Source organism: Thunnus albacares, chromosome 18 (genome assembly GCF_914725855.1).
Source record: "Thunnus albacares chromosome 18, fThuAlb1.1, whole genome shotgun sequence".
Lineage (NCBI taxonomy): Eukaryota > Metazoa > Chordata > Actinopteri > Scombriformes > Scombridae > Thunnus > Thunnus albacares.
The window spans coordinates 14,110,274-14,125,903 of NC_058123.1; the positions used below are offsets into that span (position 1 = coordinate 14,110,274).

At 39.1% G+C, this 15,630-nt stretch overlaps 1 protein-coding gene across 7 annotated transcripts in view; it reads right to left on the reverse strand.

Annotated features, from left to right (window-relative positions):
• rgs3a (regulator of G protein signaling 3a) overlaps nucleotides 1-15,630 on the reverse strand; it is a 159,450-nt gene that overhangs the window by 11,951 nt on the left and 131,869 nt on the right. For all 7 annotated transcript variants that reach the window (XM_044333614.1, XM_044333616.1, XM_044333615.1 and 4 more), the window contains one exon: nucleotides 4,762-4,832. In XM_044333614.1, coding sequence (XP_044189549.1) covers nucleotides 4,762-4,832 — 71 coding nt within the window. The remainder of the gene's footprint in view (nucleotides 1-4,761; nucleotides 4,833-15,630) is intronic.

Sequence of the window (15,630 nt, forward strand, 5' to 3'; positions counted from 1 at the left end):
TCATATGAGAAAACAGCTATAGATTAATCAAGACCACATTTTTGCACATATTATTCTGGTGCACTAATTGGTGTGTAGATTTATGGCTTCATTGCTACTTATTGGAAACCACCAGATGGGAGAAAAAAGGAGTGTATAAGTACATAATTGCTTGGGGAAGCAGAACACCTGGACTGAGTAAAAACAAAGGTGATTGTGGAGAGGGAGAGGCAGAGATAATGTGGACAATCCCAGGAAAACAGCTGTGCTGCAACCTGAAAATGAGACACAGGGGGGAAATGTGCAGAAGGGAGAGAAGGAAAAGAGAAGGAGAAGTGTAGGAGGAAAGAAAATGTAAAAAGGTAAAGGGGAAGAGAGGTAGAGGATGAGAGAGAGAAATGCTAAGAAAGTTAAGGACCGTACTGGTGCCTTTGATGTTGTAAATGATGCATGAGTGAAGAGGAAACAATGAATTCACTGTGCTGCGGTCAAGTGCTTTGTCGAAGTGGAGAGAGGAAGGTTCAAAGAAGACAGATGTAATGTGCTTTTACATGTAAGTACAATATTCACTTCTTACTAAAAAATGAAATCTATCTCTCCTTTATTGGTCCAGGGTTTCATACAATAGCCACACCTATATCCTGTTAAATTTAAAGGGGATATATCATACTCTTTGTCATTTTCTGTTATTTTTATTCTGTTATAATGTCAGGTGTCTATATTGTGTCTATAAACAGCTTCAAGTGGAAAGCCCCTACTTCCTTACTGAACTGACATCAGATTGTTAGCACATGCCCACAAACAGCTGGTTGTTCATGTTGTGCACTTGCATATTTCAGAATGGATTTCAGTTCGAACATGTATGGATGTATTTGAGGAGTTGACATTTTGAATAAAGAACAAGAAAAACAAGTGAAATCCTTCTACTACTACTAGTCATTTGTTTACGTAGCCTCCGGAAGCTAAGCAATCAGAACAGAGTGAGCTCATCGGGAGGGGGGCCTTAAAGAGACAGAAGCTAAAACAATCTGTCTGTTTCAGACAGAGGCTGAACTGCGGGGCTGCATAAAGAACCAGTATAAGAAAGGGCCAGTATACGTTTTTTTTTAAAACTGTAAATCATGCAAAAATGTTCCAGTAGAGCCCCATAATAAAAACATAGACCTGGAAATGTGCTTTATATGTCCCTTGATATGTACTGGATTATCTATTCTCTACACATTGTGTATTGAGATCTATTTCATTCAATCTTCCTACCACTGATGATGATTAAAGGACCAGTGTGTAGGATTTAGTGGCATCCAGTGGTGAGGTTGCAGACTGCAACCTACTGAACACCCCTCCCCTCCCCCTCCCCTTCCAAGCGTGTAGGAGAACCTACAGTGGCCGTGAAACCCACGAAAAACGTGAAAGGCCCTCTCTAGAGCAAGTGTTTGGCTTTTCCGTTCTGGGCTACTGTACAAGCATGGCGCTGCAACATGGCGGCCTCTGTGGAAGGTGATCCACTCCCTATGTAGACGTAAAGGGCTCATTCGAAGGTTATAAAAAACACAATGATTCTTATTTTCAAGTGATTATACACTAATTAAAACATTTCTGCCAAGTTTGTTCTGCTAGATGCCACTAAATCTTACACACTGGTCCTTTAAATGATTAAGACAGGAGGAAGTATCTATACTGATACCACCAAGATGAGGAACTGAGGAAATATCTCTAACCTCTCTCTATTAAATGACTGTATTTCCTTAAAGGTATTCTGCACTCCAAAACCTAAAAAGTAAAGAATTTACCTCTAAGTTCCACCTTTTCAAGTTAAACTGAAGCCTACATCAACATAGATAACTGCGTTCACTCATATCAAATCTAGCCGACAAAAAGGTTAAAAACACACCGCATACAGTGTAGAAAAGGGTGGGTGGGGGTGGAAAGGAGAGGCGCAACAAGGAAAAGATCAATGTGATTTACACAGAAGGGGTTCATATTTCAGCTAGTCTCAAAGGAGAATAATGGAGAGAGCAATGATGGATGACTGTGAAAAGAAGAAAGAAGTCAAAAGAGAGGTGGATCAAATCCATTGAAAGAAGAGACTTTGGTGATACGTGCTCATGGAGACAGATGTTGCTAGGGTATTATCAATATCAATATCAGAGTAAAATAGCATGTAATTCCCCTCTCACGTAGGCACCAGTGAACAGAAATTGATTGTGTATAAAACACGATGGAAAGCAGTATCAGTTAATTGTAAAGTGTGCTACAACTGGATACCCTCCTCCAAAATTCACACAGCCATAGGTTATAGGAGTATCGTCTTTAATTTGGTCATGTCAGATACATCTGGGCACTGATCTACTTTCCGTATTTCTTTCTGTATATGTTATATATCAGTCTCTAACATCTGGAGGAAATCATTTAATTTCCTTCAGGCTTGGTTATATAGGAACGTCTGATCTAAATCTATAGTAGCAACATATTGCATTTGTATTCCACTGAGCAACACAGAGAGATATTGTGTTGAGGGTGTGTTTATTTGTGTGATTAACTGTGATACTGAGAAGAATATTGCCTACTGGTATAGGTTTACAGTGTGGCAGGATGAAATATGGCTGAAAATGGGTCAAACATACTGGACAACGAAGAGAAGCTTCGTTACAACAGCCCATGACGTTGAGAATTTCATGGAAACAAGGACTGTATATACAGGAGACAGAAGACAGTGTGTAAACATGTAGAGTTTCCACCATGCTGAGGAAGCTTTGTGATTCATCATTATAATGATGACAGAAGAGGGTTGTACTCATTGACAGGAAGTTATTGCGTCTACAAAAGATCATCCATGCAGCCTTCATCAGTGTCACAAATGGCAAAAAACACTTGAACTAATTTCAGGTAACTGCTGTTGCACCTGGTCCAAAGACTAGTCTACCAGACTCACTAATCCATCAAATCTCTAGACTTAACAGGTATTAACACATATCTAAATAATAAACCCTGGCAAGGGTCAAAGTGTTTACACTGGGATATAAAGAGAAGGACCTAAAGGTATCTAAAACCCAGATAGAGCCTTTGTTTTCTATCTCACATTTAAATGAAAGACTAAAATATTTGAGCAGTAAAAGCAATAAAATGATTTAAACTGTAGTCCACATCTGGATGCTTCAAATTATTTGCAGCATTCACAAAACTGCTTTTTCGTTTTGCTTGTTTAGGAAATGAAGGAATCCTCTATCGGGGCCAGAGTGATGTGTAGTATTAGATGAGCTAACATCATGATGCCTGTTTGTTTACCTACTGCTTGTAAGCAAATCAGTATTTGCTAAACATGGCCTAAATCAACAAATGTTGTCAAGCTGTCTACATGTGGTCATGATATTGTCGAGTAACTTCAAACACTTTTCACAATGTCATGTTAATTTACGGCATCACTTTTTATTCTGTGAATCAGGTCTTAAGAGTCATTTCTGTCCTCTTGAAAGTGCAAAGAGAAGCAATGAATCAAATGAATAAATCATGTTTAATGTCAGTATATTAAAAAGTCTTTAAACACAATTTATTGCAATTCCTATCCAAAACTGAAAGGTATTTAAATCACAAATAAATCACTGGTTTGGAAATAACTTATCAGTTCTCGAAACTGACAAAAACAATACTAGATTTAAAACTTTATTAAAAAGGAAAGAAAAACATTTGTTCTCACTGAAAATCACTTAAGTATCTGATTTCTTAAAGCAAATGAAGTTGAGTTGGAGCTGTTAGCAACAGCTGACAAAAAGGCAACACACTCTGGACTTTGGAAAAAAAAAAAAAAACTGTGGAATCTTAATCACATAATCTGCTGGTTAAGTAAACGACATAAAACCACAGCTTGTGCAAAAGAATGGGCAGCTATCAAGCCCAAGGACATCCACTGTGAGGGGTTTTATTGTCCTCGCGGTGTGAAAATGTGCTTTCATCTTGATGAACAGGAGGGTGAATAAGGCTCATTCAACAGCTGATGAATCACTGAGGCGTCAACACACACAAACGATCTTTACTCTCAACGCACACACCTTACTTCTCACACTTACGGTAATGTGAGACACACATATGGCACCACACTCCTCAGCACAGCACACACATCATTCATCACTTAATTAAGTAGATGATGATCGGCGTTAAACTCTCACCGGCAAATTAAGCCTAAAACATCCATTTTTGCAGACTGTCAGAATTGCCAAAATACTTGCATGTTTGTTGGTGCGTTAATGTTTGCTGAGGGCAGTGTCACAAACTGAGGGGAAAAAGAAAATCAGAAACCTATTTTCATTCTTTCCAAATTAAGTTACCCAAAATAGAGAGGGAAGGGCATGCTAACAAATTTAGCCATCCTACTGTATCCTAGCCATGCCCTTACATCCTCCAGTCTGCTAATCCAATCACACCCATGCCCACACATCGTCAAAATAAATCCTCATGTCTAAGTTAACCCCCAAGGGCTACTATAAAACAGGTCATTATCATTCACCCTTCGTTTGCACACAACTGATGACATCCTTTTGAAATAATGGATGTTAAAGCGGGGGTGTGAAATTTTTACCCTTTTTACAGGAGATACACATGTTTGTCAAATTAGCATGTCAAATAAAAGGCTGATGACTGAACATTGAACAAAAGAAGTGGCAAGTCTCACTGACTGTCATTCCAATTCCTCCTCTTTCTCCTGCTTATCCTCATTTACAATATTCCAAAATGAGCAGATGGTGCAACTGAAAATAACCACAGAAAAAGATGCATTTGAGTACTTACAGGTTCTTGGATTTCTTCTTCTTTGTCCCTTCGGGGCCAACCTCACAGCTACAGGGGGATCCGGAGCTCAGCTGAGGGGAGAGGAAGGAGAGCACACACTGCATCATCCACCCTCCACACAGAAAGAGGGCCCTGTAACCTCATGCAGATAGCTAGCTCCAGTAGGGAATGACAACCTTGTTGGCCAGAAAGCTAGTAAGTCCTCAGTGTGCTCAATTAGGCTAGACTGAGGTCAGTCCAGTCTGTAACACACGCAGCCAGTCACCAAAATGATTAATCCATAGCAGCAGTCCACGGCGTGAATCCCTCGTGCTCTCAAAGGTGTGTGTTTGTATCTTTCTTGCAGAATAAATGCCTGTATGCATGCAGCAGATGCTGTCTGTAAACAGTAAGTATCTGGGTATAACAAAGTAAGAAAAATCTGTGAGAGTGAGAGAGTGTGAGAGACTGCGGCTGTTGTTTCTGTTGGCCTCCAACTGTGCCCTAGGTTGGAAGTGTTGAGCCAAGACCCCTGGTTTCACATTACACTTTCTGCCAGTCGACCATTTTGATTGGTTCAGAGGGAAAGGGAAGTTGCTCTAGGGTGGGGAAGGGGTCAGTCTCCACTAATCTGATGGCCTGAAACTGCCCCATTGTGTGTGTGTGTGTGTGTGTGTGTGTGTGTGTGTGTGTGTGAGGCTCTAAATAATGAGCCATTGTATTACAGGAACACACATTTGAATCTGAGATACTGACCACAGCTGGTAACACATGGTGTGTGCTCTTGCACTTCTATCTTTGTGGGACCCAATTTGAGTTTCAGCCGTCACTGTGAGGACATTTTTGGCAAATTGAGGACATTTTGTTTGGCTGTTTCGGACCCAAAACCTTTTTTTTTTTTTAAGTCTGTAGTTTCCTCATTGAGGTGAAACAGAAGCTTGATTACAGTCAGTTTCAATACAACTTATTTGTGAATTGTTTCAACCTTCATTTATTAAACTGTAATCTAGACTTTGTATGAAATAAAATATTCATTTCCAACAATGCTCATGGGGGAATTGTTGGGTCTCTGTAAATTAAAGAGTACGGTCTTGACCTGCTCTATGTGAAAAGTGCCTTGAGATGACTTTTGTTGTGATATGGCGCTATATAAATAAGAATTGAAACTGATTGATTGATAATTGTCCAGATGGTCTGATTCACCTGGTGCCTTATTAAATCCTGACTGTAAGATATTTGTTAACATCTCAGCTAATTACTTCTTATCACTTAATGTCATCAGATCAGTAACCATGTTTCACATCATTTCATACATAGTGACTCATACTGACTCAGTTATGTTGGCTGAAAATATTGATTGATATCATATGACTCACCAGTGCCATCAAAAATTTCCGCCAAGTTTCCCTGCTTACGTCAGGATCGTAAGTGACCTCTTATTGTATGCTGATATGGATGAATCCACTGAGCTAGTGTTCTTTGACCTTAGCGCATGTGTGGGACAATAAGATAATTACTTAGTAATAACTAGATAAAAAAAAAAAAAATTCTGAGTACAGTGGAGCATTTCTCTGCCAAATCCTTCCTTTATCACAACAACTCCCTCCAACTGAGATTCAGATTGTTGTAATAGGAAGTGTACACTGATGCACTTGATATTTTCTGACTGGAGTCACAGTTGACTGTGAAAGGTGAATGAGTGTGTATTATGGAGGAGCTGTCTAAAAGTAAGAAGGAGCTAACAGCAGCTCCAAACTATATTTAGAGCTGCTGTTTGATGGGCACAAAGACCTGTCAACTGTACAGTGTGTGTGTGGAGGGAGATTTATTTTCCTCGACTACTTGCATGAATTAGAAAACACTGTATATGTTTGTAAGCCAATGCTGTATTTCTTCGGTAAAATGATGACAAAATGATATGATATTTTCAACTGAAGATAGTGATAATGTGATGATATCCAGTGATGACTATTGTTGCTTTTGTAAGATCTTTACATTTAGAAATGTTTGAGAATGTGGATATGACGACCAAGCAGGTAGAGGTACTGAGTTGATGTTTATCTCACTCCATTGAATAAACTAGTACCAGTCATATATTTCTAGAGCAATAACAAAAATACATAGTACAAACTCACTCAAGTATTTCATATATATCCTCCAGCACTAGAAGTAACTAAATCACCCTGCCAAACAATACAATAAGCACAGTTAAGAGTAGGTTGTGTGATAAGGGATTAAGTCATTGAAGGTCATGAGAGACATCAAAATCTAATCTCAGAAGGGAACAGCATGACTGGAGAGTCCCGGTCCCTGTGGAGCCGTCAGCCAGTCTTTCCCCTGGAACCACAGAAAACAATTGGAAAACGACGCAGACTTTGCCCTCTCCAGAGACATTTGTCCCAACATAGCCTCCGGGAAAGGATTATTCAGGGGTATAAGGAGAACAAATTACGCTGTGTAGCCACTGTAGATCGGATGGGGATTGTATGCTTGTCAGGTCAGGCCTTTGTTCAACTAGCTGCCTGCATGGAAGGACTGGATGTTCATTCACACTGGACTGTTATGTTCCAGCTGGGTGAGATCTACATGGGGGAATGTGTCTGCTTTCGTATGGCTACAACTACCATTAGAAGGTCTCTAATAGTGTAAGACATAATTTTAGAATCCTGATGTAAAGTATATGGTATTTAAGCATGGTATGCAATGGAATTCTCCACACAAAAGCACGTGTGCTGTGCAAATTAATCAACACAAGCTAACATAAATAACTTTCACATTCATGCAGACCAACTTCATCTGTCAGAAGTGTCACTTGTCGACCACGATTAACCCAAACAGCCATATTGCTACTGTCAGGTTCGACTACGTCACCGCAGTAATGGTGGTGGCGCATGCAAGCATTTGGGCGTTTGTCTATGATTGCAAATAGCAAACTGATTGTTACTGATGTGAAGAAACCCGACCTAGACGCATCCTGAATGATATTAGCAAAGAATCGGATGGTATTATCGAATTGTAAAACTGCAGTGATACCTGGACCTGCAGTTCCGGTTCAACCAGTGCCACCCTAAATAGAAATAACAGCATTTGATAGTAAAAACATTTGATAGCAGCATTTGAGAACTGCAGACGTACTCGCTGTATGTTTATGTGCACCATCTACGGGCAAAGAAATGAATAGCTTCTGCAATTTTTACACTTGCTCCACCTGCAGGCAATAAGTGTAATAAATGCATTTTTTTGCTTGTCAACGTAATCCTAGTTTTGAGTCATATTATTTATTTTCGAGGACATATTTTCACATGACTACATGATAAAAGGTTATTTGAAATACACCATTTAATTAATCCAGCTCTATATGTCATAAACATGGTGTCAACAATTGTACAGCATTGCCAATACTGTACATATACTTGAGTATTTTCAAGTTAAAAAAAATTAATAGAAATAAATCTTAGAATATTACAGCCTTGAAGTTTCACTCTCAAACTTCTCTCTTTCGCTTTTTCTCTAAGTTCTTTCTGGCAGCCAGACCCCACCCGGGCCCCCACACAAAAGAGAGTTAGACACACCACACACACACACACACCCAGACTGCCTGGCAATAGCCAGTGGAGCGTATAAAAGTCTGAGTCTTTTCTAAAAATAACCCTGGTGTGTGTGTGTTTGTGTGTGTGTGCGCATGCTTATGTGTATTGGCAGCTCATATGCTTCACTGAAGACAGTAAGAAAACACAGAATCTGCCAAAGACCACACGGTGATATAGGCCCCCGAGGCATGGGATGCAGATGTTGACAGGCTGTAAATGGTTGCAGGAGGGCTGAACAGATATGCAGATAACAGTTTGCATGCAAACATACATACACGTGTCTTTGCAGCCCGACCGTTTTATGTACCTATACATACATGCACGTGTGAAAGCAATCATATGGGCAAACACGTTTCTGTCGATACTAAAGTAAGTTCAAAACGTTCATGCAAACATTTATGGACATGCATGCACATGACCCGGGAGTCAACGAGTCTGAGCCAAAGTCAAACTAGAATGATGTGAACACCAATGTGCTGCTATTCCCTGACAGGACAGGGCAAAACTGCCTGTCTCTGTCTCAACAGATTCTTCAGTTGTGCTCTGCACTAACAAACACAATGTAAGAACAATATCCTTAACACAGCTCAGAAACATTCTTGACCCAGTCAACCCAGACGCCAAATCCTCCAACCACCTAAAAACGTAAGAGGTGAAGAAATGAATCTTGGTCTTTGTGTATTTAAACTTCTCACCAGTTCAAACCCTGCTGCTTTTCTTTATCAGACCTCCCTTTGGCTGCTTCCTTCCTTTTAATTCCCCCTGTTTCTTTTTTTATTGGAAAACAGCTGGCGTCTGAACAATGTTATGGGGACCCAGACAATCTCCCATTCCGTTTAGTGCAGCCTTAGATTGATGCTACGTTGTTAGACCCCAGCTTCCTGACATTGTGTGGCTTTACTTTGTGTGTGTGTGTATGTGTGTGTGTGTTTAATACCCATTCAGACTGAAGCAGTAACATCATCCAACCACACATCATGACCATGCTCTTGACCTGGTTTTGATCAGCTTTTATATGTTTTTTTTTTCTATGAAGTTATTATTACAGGACCATCACTCTCTCAACAATAAATTCTGCTCCTCTATATATCAAAAATATATGATTATTAATCCTAAATGAGAGATCTTCATTTAACTTTTAATAAAGTGACTGAAATAAGGAAAAGAAATATTGTAAAGTTATCACAACTCTGCCCACTGCCCCCATATTTAAATCTCATTTAACCCCATTTCACCACAAGGTCATCAGTTCATTATACTTTTTGTGCTATCTGTGAGAAGACAGAGAGAAACATTTTTTGGTTAAAGCTTTTCTCTTTGAACCTACTTTTGCTGCGAATAAAAGAAAGGAAAAAGAATGAAATGCAGACTTAACCAAAGTCATATGTTTATCAGGATGTGGCAGCTATAAAGTACACAAACAGCACTTCATGCTTAATTAACACTTTATTAAGGAAGGGGAAGTATGGCTACGATATGTAACAACTGTATTTAATGCACCTCAAATACCTCCAATACTACACACAGCCACTATACAAAATAAATATGTGGTCTATATGGAGCATGAAGCACAGATGCATCGAGACCATGACAACGGACAAATAACAGAGCCGAAGCATCTCCAAAATTAAACAACTAATATGCTTCATGACTTAATAGTGGCTTAATAGATGTGCTTTGAAGACTTGTGGTGTCACTCATTTAAAATCAAATAGAATTTGAATAGTTGTATTTAGATCAGCCTCTCGGTCTTTTGAATGTGTTGACTGCACACTGTGACAACTGAGAGAAAGTACAAGATATATTTTATCTATTTAATTTTATGCTTCAGTGTTGTCAATCACTCTCAGATGAGAACTTCTACTTCATGAAAAAGGGTGGCTAACTCTCAAATTGTACACTGAAGTAGGAGTATTTTTAGATTTACTTTTGGTAACATTAGTATTTGATAAACACAAGCCCTACTGGGATGTGAACCCAAAGTCAGAGAACACATGGTTCCAGAGACAAGGGGCTCTACCATGCAAACACATGCCTAATTTTATATACTTGCAAAGATATAATTCTGCTCAGCTGTTTGTATGTTGAAGCTTTATAGCATCCTATTTGCATAACAGGGTACAGGCACTGGTAAACCAAGCAAATAACTGAACACAGCTTGCTTATTTGATGAGAATCTTGGCCGTTTCTTGCCCTTGATAAGTGTCTGCACTTCCTAGTAGATCTTGGCCAGAGAGTTAAAAGAAAATAAGTGAAAGGAGACAAAAAACAGGACAGGGCTCTCTCTGTGGGGCAGTAGAGGAACAATGGAGCCTTTATAAGAGTCGGAAAATACAACAAGATATGGAGAAAAAAAGATTTAGTAAAGGCAAGAGCTGATGTTTAAACAAAGAAGGAAGGGAGAGAGATCACAAAACCAAATGCTGAACCCTGAGGCTATAATGAAGATATTCATAAAGATGCAGTTCTTTCTTTGTTTTGTATCAAAAGCCTTGACATAGCATTCCTGATATGTTTTGCCTCCATAATTTTCCTTTTGAAGTATAATTACATAACTGTTTTAAAGTCAGGTTTTTTTTTTCATTGTTCCCATTTATGTCACAGGAAATATTTTTCCAACTTCCTATCCAAATAAAAGGAAATTTTTGAGTAAAATAAACTTGCGGTTGTTGCCCAGGGACTATGATTGCATATGTGTGTTTCTCTGTGAGAAAGTGTGAGCTTGTGTGATTAAATGGCAGCTGCTAATACACACTCACACACACATACATACAGTACAATACTCAGTAAGTAATATCTGAAAATAAACCCAGTGACCCACAGACAGGATACTGACTCAATCCTTACTCAAACTCTATAATGAATGCTGATACAAAAGGTGCATTGTTTGCACATTCGTGTGTGTGTGTGTGTGTGATTTTGACACACAGAGAGAGAGTACATTGTGTGTGTGTGTGTGTCTGTGTGTGTGTGTGTGTGTGTGTGTACTTGATCAGACTCTCCTCTGCCTCCTGTTATTCAGCACTGCTCAGGAGATGGCTGCTTCCTGCATAAGTACTTCCCATATCACAGGATGTTAATGAACAATGCTTGTTCAACGTCACTTCTCAGAGCTGCTCTGAAAAGCCGTCAGGTTATTCAGTCCTAGAACTGGTGCAGTCAATTAAAATATTATTGGCATTTTCTGACCATCCGATGACCTTTCTGCTTGGTATTTTAATAGCGGCAGCCTAACAATTCTCTCCAAAGCTGGCAGTTTTACACAAACTGATCATCAGGAGCACCTGTGGACCAATGATTCCCAATTGGCTGCAGCCACAATGGGGCCAAACATGAATATATATTTTCTTATTATGATACACTGGCTACATAAATCACATTAATAGTTTTCAACAGCATAACGACAGCTATTAATTTAGAACTGAAGCCTGCAATCTGTTGCAGCCAGACTCTCAGCCTTCCCTGCTGGCAGATACTTTCATAAGGCAATTAGCAAATATGACGGATTTGTCACTTGCAATGATGCAGTAACATTTAGAACTGTAGCAAAATATTTGTGGCACAGGCTCTTTAGCAGATGAATGGTATTATTTCTGCATGTCAAACTCCCTTCATGAACTCCAGGTGCGTGAAAACATCTAAGAACCTGTCTTATCACATCTCTATCTCTCTTTAAATGGGTTTAATAGCTTAAAAAACAATAAATCATCATGCTGGCCTTGTATGGTAAAACAGTCTTTTCTAAGCATGATTTGTTTCATTGTTTTTATACCTTGGTTAGTGGTTACTGTCTAAACATATTAGCCAATGTTAATACAGCAATTCATGAAATGTCTTATAATAAACAACTATTATATAGGGGTCAAGTTGGATTGGATATGCTTATAAAGTGGGTTTATTATCTAGTGCTGTTATGATAGATATGACACACCTCACTATTTCTTATCCACAGATGTCATACAGGGAACATTATTTTTATTCATATAGAGTAAAATGTTAATGTGGAGAATGGAAACTACATAACTGAAACGAGTTGAATTGCAGTACAGTGTGTGAACATTCATGTGTGTGACGACCATCACATTGTCTTGATGTTGCAAGAGTGGGCTCATGACCAATCCTTCTGACATAAATTCTACTCCCATTCATTCCCTGCTGACAGGCCTGCAGTACTGAGCTGTATGCGGGAACACTATGAGAAAGATTACTGTAGTATTTAAACAGGTGAGGCATTCTGAGCTAAAGGTGCTTTTACCCGGTTATTAGTTACGGTGAATTGTATTCATGACCAAAACAAAAAAGCTGGTTTCTAGAAAAGCAGAAGCGCTTCTAGGAAAGCGGCGTGTCGGGATGAGATGTATGGCATTAGGGAGGGAAGGGAGGAATGTTGCAAATGCGATTCCAACCGCAGCAGTCAGAGAATGATGTGGGTCACACACCTGCTCATGTAAAGGTCTCGCTTCACCTCCCAGTGGAAGTAAACAGCACATGGCAGTGAAGGAATATCTGACTTTAGCGCTAGCATCTATTTGGAGAGTGACAGATAAGATTTAAAGCATCTGTAATTTTTAAAAGAGGCTGGAGTCCAAGTTACAAGCCTCATTGAGTTTGTTACATAATGCAAAACCATTAACTTCTTTTAAAGTTGAATTTTAAAGTCATAGAGTCAATCTTTGCTGTTTAATCCATTAAAAAGTAAACAAATGCATAAATTTAAAAAAAGCTGAAAGCAAATTATACACATCTGTGGTAATAAAATATGAACTGTTATGGTGCTAGTCAAACCTTCTAAAGAGAAACTCCAGACACCAAGAGAACTCAAAGACACTTTTTTTGTTTATTGTGCAAATGTGGAGAGGAAAAAGCAAAATAAAAATCAAAAGTCTTGATTGAACATGTCCCAATCAGCAACATTAAAGCTTTTGTTGTTCAGACTGGGTCAAATGCCACAACTCCTGAAATTTGAATTTGAGGATGAAACCACATCAAATCATAAGTTACTCAGACTGAAGCCAAAAAAAACATTCTTTGACTTAATTTTTTAAATCATAATAAATTAAAATGAATGGCAAGAAGTTGTTTCATAGTTTCATAATCGCACCGATTACATAGCAACAACAACCCTTGGGTGACTGCTACAAGCTTCGTGTGTCAGAAAAAGGACATTCAACCTAATTAAATGTTTTATTTCATAATGCAAGTCTTATTCTAACATCAAGGAGTGAACTTAGATTTCCCTCTCTCTTCCTCCGAGGCTGATTGTTCCCTTGACCCTGTTCTCATCCTGTGAGGCCGGCATGTGTGCTCCCATCATCCCACCAGCATTGTTCACCCTGACTCCTGCCTCCTGGGGAGTGTGAGTGTGTGTTTTGTGTCCTGTTTCTACATGCGCTGCTACACAGTTGCGTGTGTCTAAAATTCAAACCTAGCCAGATGCTGATGTGAGCCCACATAGTTGTCATGCAGATAAAGTACGCCACGTTCTCGTTATCTCACCGTATGTACTGCTTTTACCCGAGACAGCACATACACACGCACATTGGGACTCGGACAAAAAGATTTAGTCTTCAAACTATTTTCTACACGCCATGACAATACGATGAGCAATGTGCTAACAGCTTCCTTTAATGGAAATGGATGAGCATTTAAAGGTGCAATCGCTGGTTTATGAATAAAAGCTTGCTGTAGTTTGCAAGCATTTATAAACACTGATCTCACAAAATGTGTTGTCACTCAATTTCATCAATACTGTCATTTTGAGGGACTAGAGAGCGTTTCCTTTTTAATAGGATAACAATATGTCAAATATCTTTTCTTCTTTTTATATGTTATTATTGTTAATACTGTTTTCTCAGGTATTATTACAGTATTAAATAATACACACTTTATTCTAGCTCTTGAATTATTGATTTAGAACGTGCAAATACTAACTATAAGAATGCAGCTCAGCGTGCAGCACTCAAAATATATCTCTATGCAGTTTTGGCAGTGATATGTCATAAAGGTTCTGGTTGCATTTTAGACAAGTCAATCATTTGTTTGAGGTTAATGAAAGGTTTGGGAAGTGGTTAAATTAGACAATTAACTAATCAAAACTCATCATATGGGTTTGGAATTGAACCCGTATCCACAGAGTTGAAGGCGTGCCTGCTATCCACCCTAACCACGATCTTAAATAACATTATCATGGTGGAAACACTTTCCACTGTGCTATATTTGTGTCAAAGCACTGCCCGTCTCTAGTCTCATGGGTGTTTTTAAACAATGATCCTTAATTTCCATGTCCAGACTTCATGCGACAAACTGAGCTGAAAGTATCTATTATCTGGTCAACTTTATTCAGGATCGGTGCGCGTGTGCTTAGATGTATATATGTGAGAAACCATCTGACGGCATTTATGTAACAGATTCCTGATTCAGCCAAAATACTGCTATGGCAACAAGTGCTGTAAACACCGTCAAACACACACAAGACACAGCTATGAAACAAGGGGCCTTCTGGATCCTCTCCTGGATGAGGCGAGCGTCAGGAGAGGGCTTTGTTGTGCCAGTGACAGTATACAAAGTTCTGTCACTTACTGTAATGACCCTGCGTACACTTTGGGGTACTGAGGTGGGCAGAGAGCGTGGTTCTACTGAAAAAGGTCCAGCTACTAAGTGCCATGACATCAAGACATAATTTCTCACAAAACAATCATCACAAACATTAACAAATGTTAATTGTTGATGGTAACTGCTGTTTATTCCCTTCAGTTGGTCATATTTCATGCCTTTGCGTTACTGTATTAGTCATGTTTATCGTCATTATCTTTCTTGCTCAGTCAAAGCTGACGCTAATTGAATAAATTCCCTCGCTCACTGTTTCATGCATTTGCCCATATTAATCCAAATGGGAAACAACCGGGAGCAAATTATTTTTTTAGAATCCATTTCAAAGGAAGCTATTATATCCCTGCTTCACACTGTATTACAGGATGAAAACAGCACGTTCCCACACTCCTTCACACACAGTTCACAGCGGATCCAGGTAGCATAAAATCCCCTCAGTAATCACAAACAGCCAAACAATTGCTAAATAAACAAGAGGAATGCTAGCTTCATTAGCTTGGGATTAGCTAGCTTTTGTGGTGGGGATTTGTGAAAGGGTATAAGTCCATGTGGAGCACACTGCGTGCTTAAGTAGTACACAGAGAGAAAGAATACAGGTATACAGGGGTTTTTTTTGTTTTTTTTTTTAGCCATGTAGGAGCTTCCCTGGCAAAGAAGGGTTTAGCGTGGGAAGCTTTGAACTTTCATGAGG